At 41.6% G+C, this 8,179-nt stretch overlaps 1 protein-coding gene across 2 annotated transcripts; it reads right to left on the bottom strand.

Annotated features, from left to right (window-relative positions):
- Positions 1 to 758: 758 nt before the first annotated feature.
- LOC117459079 (myeloid-associated differentiation marker-like protein 2) lies at positions 759 to 6,793 on the bottom strand. Of its 2 annotated transcripts, XM_034099963.1 has the most exons (3): positions 6,514 to 6,793; positions 2,904 to 4,070; positions 759 to 2,253 (listed from the first exon to the last, which is right to left on the bottom strand). In XM_034099963.1, exons 2-3 carry the CDS (start codon positions 3,182 to 3,184, stop codon positions 1,602 to 1,604), a joined length of 933 nt encoding a protein of 310 aa, XP_033955854.1. In that variant the 5' UTR covers positions 3,185 to 4,070; positions 6,514 to 6,793; the 3' UTR covers positions 759 to 1,601. The 2 variants fall into 2 exon arrangements, with proteins under 2 accessions (XP_033955854.1, XP_033955870.1); XM_034099979.1 differs by lacking the exon at positions 6,514 to 6,793 and having other exon boundaries at positions 2,904 to 4,193.
- Positions 6,794 to 8,179: the final 1,386 nt, after the last annotated feature.

Raw genomic sequence — 8,179 nt, 5'->3', positions numbered from 1 at the left:
TGTCTTCTTCTGTTTAATACAAGACTATGAAAGTGCTGACAGAGAAAAGTTTCAACCAGAAAGACCTCTGTTTCTCCTCCTCTAACCCTATGAGTGCAAGGACAAGCTGGTATATATTCCCACTGTCCAGCACATTAATGCTGGTCAAAGAGTGCGTGTGATGAATATCTGTTGGGTAATGCACTCCCATTAGAGCAAAGGACACACTCAAACAAGATATGACACCCTATCCGTTTTTAAGAGTGCGCTTAAGACCTTCCTTTTTGATAAAGCTTATAGTTAGGGCTGATTAGATTCAGCCCCTAGTTTTGCTGATATAGGCTTAGTTTGTCGGGGGACATCTTACTTCTTCCTTCTCTCTGTCTATACCTGTGTACTCTCATGTTCCGATTAACCCAGCTTCCCCAGATTTCTTTCTTTTGGTGTCTATATACGCCGGGATCCGGAGTCATGGATGATCCTGCGGTCCTGTGTCCTGGATCGCGAGCCCTTGTACGATGTGAGGGTCTAAGGACAGAGGGTGTCGTATTGTCATACTGATATTCTGTACACACTGTGAAGACCACTGAGACAAATGTAACATTTGTGATATTGGGCTATATAAATAAACATTGATTGATTGATTGATATGTTATAAACTAAATCCTTAATGAATTGTCTTTCACTGTATGCAAACAGTAGACCCTGATCATTTTAAAATCAAAAAGGTGATGACACAGTTTCATGCTGAACTAAGCAGAAGAGGTAAACATTCTGTATGCACCAGTAGTGACTCAATACACTTTAAAATAACTATCTAGGAAGTAAACTGAAATGAAAACGTGGTTTTGTTACATTTGTCCCGCTGTTGAAGGACATGATAATGTGCAAACATTCCTCGGTCACACTGACCATGTTCCAATTGTGCAATTTTGAACGTTGTTTGTTTTCAAATGTGGCACACATCTTAGCAGCAGACTGGATGCTCTACCTTTTTTTATTATTATAGACTGAAGGAAGCATTAGATCAAATACAGAGAGGTTTAAAAGACAGCAGCATTGTATAAATGCTGTCTCATTGCTTCAACACGAGTGCAGAGTCAGACAGCTCATGTTTATTTCTGGCGGCATGGGTAAAGTCCTGAGGTCACTGGTGAGGGGTTTGCAAATTGCAGGCATGCCAAAGATGCCAAAGGTGGATTTACTTTTTCCTGTAGGTCTTATTTGAGCAGCAATATAAGCAGCATGTCATTTTGTGTGTGTCAGTGTGTTGTGCCCACACAAGAAGAGCAGCATTGTCTTGGTTCTGGAGGATTTGTTAGGATATACCAGTGGGCCCTGGCTGCTTGGGTGAGGCTGGCTGAGAGGGCAGAAAGGGTGAGATAGAAAGACGGGGTGCCATCTCAGTGGGGTGTGTCAGAGGGGACGCAGTGGTGAAATTCCTTGTTCACATACCACAGTGCTTTCACATCCACTTTGGGCCGTCTAAGGGCCTCAGTGTTAGACTATGTGCGGCACCCCTTTATATTATCTGTGTCTTTAAATATTAAAAAAAAGCACAAACACAATCATAAATAGTACACCCGATGAATAACTTAAACCTGCCAATATAAATAAAAAGGCTACAATCGTGGGTTAGTGCGCACACGTGAGGCAGTGTATCGGATTGTTTGGGAGTAGACCAGGTCCGCCACATATAGTCCAAAGTTGACGAAGGAGAAAACTGCCACCACGAGTTTGCTGTCCCACGGACACTTCCCCTGAGGGCATGACGATGGTCTCCATGGAGAGCCATATTTTGGGTCAAAGCAAAACACCGGCCACACCACTGACGCACTCAGGTAGAGGAGAACTTCTAGGAGGGTGCACACCACCACGAAGCGGTCAAAGGGCAAGCAGCGCACAGCCTTGGTGCGCCCGCACACCGTCATGACGACCACAAGAGCAGTCAGAGCAAAGCAGAAAGCGTAGACGACCACGCAGAAGATTGTGGCCGCATAACGGGAATATTCACTCCCGTTGGCCAGAGCTCCAAAGATGATGCAGGCCACAAAGCCCTGAACCACTTTCAGGAGGCCAGAGGCGGTGGCCATGTAGCCCACCACAGCCTGGCCCGGCCTGGCACGGCACAAGGCCACTTCAGCCCCGTAGGCCAGAGCACCCAGGATGGAGCACACAGTGACAGCGATGCGGAAATTTCGGACATCACATCCGGCGTAGGGGCACTCGGATCGGACGAAGAAGAGCGGGTACACAACAGAGGCTGTCACAAACCTGAAGGAGACAGAAAAGATAACTGTAGATATGATGTCTTCAAACCAGAGGAAATATAGAATCTGAGGTGTTAAAGTTGGTGAAATAGACCATGAAACAAATAAAAGGACTGCCAAAGACAGTTAGCAGACATTAAAGTGTGATATTTATTAAATCTGTCCAGCAAAGATTTGTTGGTCACTGGGGGGCAGCAAAAGAAGCTGATAACACATCGATATCATAGTATCACCTTAACAAGTTGATATTGTAAGCAACATGTGTTTTATTTTCCCGCTTAGCAGAGGTACATTAGCATTAGACGATGGTGGTCACCTGTAAGCTGTTCAGGTAATGTACTGGTTCAGTTAGTCAGACCTACCTGCAGCTGCTAGAAACTAGGGCAAATGATACCAGTCACAAAATGTGTAAAGTACCGTAAGTAGTAATGTTGCAGTTTGTAAAACCAAAACAATTACCAGAAGGATGCTTAAATTCAATTTGAATTGAGGGTTGGTGGATCAACATACAGTTTGTAACAATGGAGGTGTTTAAGCACACATCACTCTTCGGCTGTGCACAAAATATGTGGAAGAAGAGCCATGAGGCAAGTTAGGTCTGAACATCACCAACATTACTCCAACATCAGAGTTATACCTGAACATGTGACTTACATGAGGGTCGCGAAGGCAGCACATGTGACTGTGAGGTTGTCCCAGGATATGGGCAGGCAGCTGTAGAGGCGAGTGGCGTCCAGGAAAAACACCACGATCGTCATGGCGAAGCAGAAGCACCAGGCCGCCATGCAAAACACGCCGTGTGAACCGCTGTAACCTGCACTGTGTGTAACCATGGCAATCACAGCACAGCCCATGGCTAACTGACAGAGGCGGGCAGCACCCAGAGGTGAGCAGAGGGCGCTCTTGTTGAGGTATGCACCAGCCTGTGACTCCATTTATGGGTAAATATTCTAGTGAGTTCTTCAAGGAAGGTCTTCAAAGAGATTCTGGATGTCCAGTAGCAGCACAGCAGAGGATGATGTGGGGTTTAAAGTATTTAACAGGTCAAAGATTCAACTTAACTCAGAAGGCCAAAACAGTCCCACAAAAGCAATAAAAAGCGTCCTTGTGAAAAAGATGTGATTGTGACATCAAGAGATCAAATTGAGAACAAATCATGAAAAGATATCCAGATGTTCAGGAAATGTTTCATTCATGTATAATTCATTCTGTCACCACCCCTGTAAAATCCACTTTCTCTGCTGTGTTTACAGACTTGGTGATACTCTATTTCTGTGTTGATGAATCACAACGTTTCACAGACATAAGACAAACACCAGGGAAATCTCTCTTTGACATCTTCAGTAAGAGCTCACACGGTGTACAGTACACCCATGTTGATCTCTCTTTTGTAGGTCCTGTAAGTCCACGATGTTTATCAAGCAATTGTCGGTAAAGTCCTGCCACATGGTACAGCCCAACCCTTCAGCTGAAATGGTCCGGTCCTGACACTGAATCTTCTTCGATCAACTATCCAGATATGTTTGTATCCGTCTCTGTCCAACATTCACATACTGAGTCCACGTGGCCACACGAGTCAAATAGACACCATGAACTCTCTTCGAATGTCAACGCTCATCCTCTTTCGTTCTCTCTCTGTCCCACACTCTTACTCCCACACTTTCCCCTTCCTCACTGTCCCTCTCTGAGCTGTGAGGAGGGGTGCTGCCGGCCGGTCAGAGTGGAAGTTATTCGGGGTTGGGCCATCACCACACATGTGCCGCAGGGATTGTGTACATGTGGTTGGGCGTGGAGTCGGGGCATGCAGACACATATAAGATCCTGTGGAATGAGGTGCCATAGCTGAGTGCACAGGTCAACATATGAGGAAGTCAGGGGACACTTGAATTAAACTACGAAGCTGGGAGCGTAGAGGCGACATCACCAGAGAGATGTTGGATCTGAACAAAACTGTGTTAAAAGATGTTTTGGTATATAGTTTTCTCACCACACTTATTCCTCTTTACATCACCACTTAGTTTTACAGAGTGTTGCTAGAAGATAATAATCCTGTATATAAACATGTGTACAAACTAAAAATAAAAAATTATTATGAAATAAAATATGCCCGTAACTTATTTAAATGGAAATATTTCCCTAAAGAAACAAAAACTTAAAAAAAGAACACTTTGAATATAGTAGAAAATGTACCATGATAATGTTATTTTTAATTTTGTGATTGTTTATTTTATTATGACTTAACTCTTTGGGACTATCTAGCCTCATCCACATCTCAAGATTCCAGTCACCTGATAAATCTAAGTCCGATATTCCTTCTCATGAAAACTTAAAAAAATCCACTAAATGTAGGGCATTGACCCATTTAAAAAACAACAAGGGGACACAAAAATCTGTGGCATATATTTCATATTGGAGGCATGTTAATGCCTCCAATATGAAATATATGAGCCAAATCACCTTGATTGCCCTATGAAAAAGGTGACACAAAGGTGAGGGAGAGTGGCAACAAAAAAAGGACCCACTGCAAACTAAGCAGGCTTACAGGATAAGATCAGTGATTTATTGCCAAGTACGAATACCGGTTGGGTGCTGGCAAAAAGGAAAATAGGAGTTAATGAAGGAGTCCAAATTAGGAGGTAGGCCAGGCAAATAGGTAACAGACCGAAAGCTACATTGCAATTAAAGTGGGGGGTGCGACAGGCGTGTGGAAGGGTGGGGCAGTCAGGTGATGGGGCAAGAAAGGAATATCAGAGGGCATTTGATGGATTAATGGCTGTAAAATGGTAATGAAAGGGCCTGGGAAATAGAGAATGTAAGAGAGAACTGCAAAACTGGGCATCTAATCCAAGATTTGTATTAAGTGCAAAAGCCAAGAGAGGACCATAGTGTCCTTAGACAATATAAAGCATACTAAGAAATGTTGTTAGAAGTGTTGAAAGGCTCTGTGACATTTCTCATTTTGTCAGTAATCTTTTCCCCACATTTTAATGGATCACGTGACACTTATTTTATATATTTTTTACACTTTCGATTCCAATCGCCCATTTTAATCTGCTGCCTCCGAAAAAACATTGTATTTTCTTCTTAATCTATCTGACTATTTTACTATAAACATGAGTGTCAGTGTGCTTTGCGCTGTGCTCTCATCCTGTGTGTCCATAGGTCTCTGTCTCCACCTGCAGGTGTGAGCCTCTCTGTTCAACAGCACGTTACACTCATTTACGTCAAAATGCACACACATAGCTGCATCAAAATAATGTCACATTGGCATTAAAACTGAATCTGAAATGTAAATAAAGCTGTGAGGAATACATTAGCATAACAGGGAATACTCTAAGTAAAAGTCAGAACTTGAGTAAAGCAACATCCTACCACTGCATAAGAGAGAAATCAAATTATTCATTAATTATCAATATTTTATGTAGGCTATGACTTTATGCATGAAAAAGCACTATTTATTTTATGTAATACTTCATGAAATAGCAATCATATGTGCAGTAGGAATTGTTCTAAATTCTAAATGATCAATTAACGTTTGTAAATATTACAACATGTTACATATTATCATTATTAAATGCTTGTTGAGCTTTAATCTAATATGTGATATATACTTACACATTTATTGTAGTCCTGGTGACTAAAGTAGAGTCAACAAATGATATTGCATGCATTTATACACTGTTGTTCTGACTGTATTTGAGGGGAGAGTAGTACTTGAGTAAATGTACTTCGTTACATTGCACCGCTGTACCAGCGATCTATAGGAACAGGTTATCGACGAGAATCATTTACCATGGAACATGGAACATTACATAGAACCGAATGTTGGAACGAACATAACAGAGAAGAGATCTAGAACGTCCGAAGTAAGCAGGACTGAGAGCAGAAACACTTCATTACCCTTCAGACTCTCACAGAGAACAGCACGAACAACCCAAAGTAAAAACACACAACCTCAAAACAGTACAAGCAGTAGCTAATAGGTAAGTATTTAAGCTACTATATTTTAAGTAATATAAACTGAAGTAATTGTACATTTAATAACAGATAAATACCCCCAAAGTGAATGCTAGCTGTGATGATTAGCTTACATTCACACGGCTAGCGTTAGCTAAATATTTATCTAAAGCCTGTTTGCTGTTTACACAACAGTGTAGATCAATTTGAAAGTAGTTAAAGTTGAAAATAAATCGGAAAAGTACTTTTAAATGTAGAAGGTTTATCAGTAAAACTTGCCAAAAGTACACAAAGTAGAAGTACTCACAGTGCAGCATGTTGTCCCAGTCATGATATTTGATACTGGTGCATAAAGTTGACAGCAGCATATAAATGTTGGAGCTGGTCATATTATAGTTAATATTACTCACTTCCTTTTCAAATTCAACTGTTTAAGTTGTGTGTGTCGAATTTGAATCTGCAACATAAATAGTTACAGAGCTTTTGTTGTAGAAATCCATATCTGCAAAGTAACTCAAACTGTAACACAAATGTGGTGAAGAAAACAGACACTAATACCCTAAAAGAGTTAGTATAATATAACGTGTTTCTTTGACAGTGTCTCCATCATGGAACATTTGACCAAGCTACAGGAACTAGTAGCAGGGATGAGTCCAGATGAGTTCTTCTCTACTCTCCTCGAGGCACTGCAAGCCTGTGTTGGCGAGGCCCTCAACCCCCTGCCTCCTCCTGCCCCTGCTCCTCCACAGCTGGTAAGACCCTGCTTACCACGCTTTAAATGAAATTGGAAAAATTCAAATTAGTCAGAAAGGTCCATTAGAATATGTATCACTGTCAGATCTATTCAGACTGGCAGATTAATAGACAGGCAGATAAATAGATAATACAAATCTTTAATTTTAGTTGCAGCTTTGTCAATACAGACTAAAATAGAGAAAGTATTATGGCTGCTTAACCTCCCTCTCTGTCTCCACAGAACATTCAGTATATGTGGCCTGCTAACAATGCTCAGGTCCTGACGGCTGTCAGAGAACCTGCTGCTGCTCCACAGCAAGTAAGACCCTGTAACACACTCTGAACATATTCACTGTTTGGTTTCAGCACACAGCACATTTAGTAGCATGGATGTAGGAGAAGGAAATGCTGAAACAGTAACAGCTGGACAGGACAAACACAAATACATTTTCTTCCAATTAAAACTTCATTTGAATCAAAGATTAATTAGATCAGTAAAACTACAAAATGAAGGAGAATGAATATGTCATAGTGGAGTGACTGGATATGAAACTATTCTGATATAAGTGTTTGAAGGGGAAATCCTTCCACTCAGTGGACTGACAACACCATTGCAGCTTGTCTCATATTTCTCGTGTGTGTGTGACCCCAGATCATTGATGTGCCGATGGTGAACCTCCCTGAAGGCCAGCACTTGTGCTATGTCGGGATGATGTAAGTAACACACACAATAATACTAACAACAGTGCCAATGACAGTCTGCTTGTAATCACACACTCTTTCTATCTAATGTGTGTGTCCATCCTCCTTTATTTGTGTAGTAATGGACAGGAGTTGTACCAGGTGCTATATACAGAGGTCCCTCCTCCCTACTTCCAGTTTCCCGTCCCTGCTGCTCCTTCACTGAGCTACAACTCAAAGTAAGTTTACTCTCTTTTTAAACATTACATTGCATTTAGCTGACGCTTTTATCCAAAGCGACTTAAGTACATTCGACCAGGAAGACACAACCTTGAAGAAAACAGAATCATATAAGTACATCAGGTTTCATAGAGCCAAACATTTCAAGTGATACTCAACTGGCTTTAGATAAGCCAGTCCTTTATTAGTATATAAGTGCTCTGTTAGCAGTTCTTTGTTAGTCATTCTATCGCTCGAAGTGGAGTCGAAAGAGATGAGTTTTCAGTCTGCGCCGGAAGGTGTGTAAGCTTTCTGCTGTCCTGATGTCAATGGGGAGC

This window comes from Pseudochaenichthys georgianus, chromosome 1 (assembly GCF_902827115.2).
Source record: "Pseudochaenichthys georgianus chromosome 1, fPseGeo1.2, whole genome shotgun sequence".
Taxonomy (NCBI): Eukaryota; Metazoa; Chordata; class Actinopteri; order Perciformes; family Channichthyidae; genus Pseudochaenichthys; species Pseudochaenichthys georgianus.
Note: the sequence above shows the minus strand (reverse complement) of the source record. Positions and strands in the feature narration are given on the sequence as shown.

What these genes read in the sequence shown, in the direction of transcription:
- LOC117459079 (XM_034099963.1), bottom strand. Translation starts at nt 3,184, where the DNA reads ATGGAGTCACAGGCTGGTGCATACCTCAACAAGAGCGCCCTCTGCTCA. An exon ending in GCTGCCTTCGCGACCCTCAT is followed by an intron (nt 2,254 to 2,903) that starts GTAAGTCACATG and finishes TGTCTCCTTCAG; the next exon opens with GTTTGTGACAGCCTCTGTTG.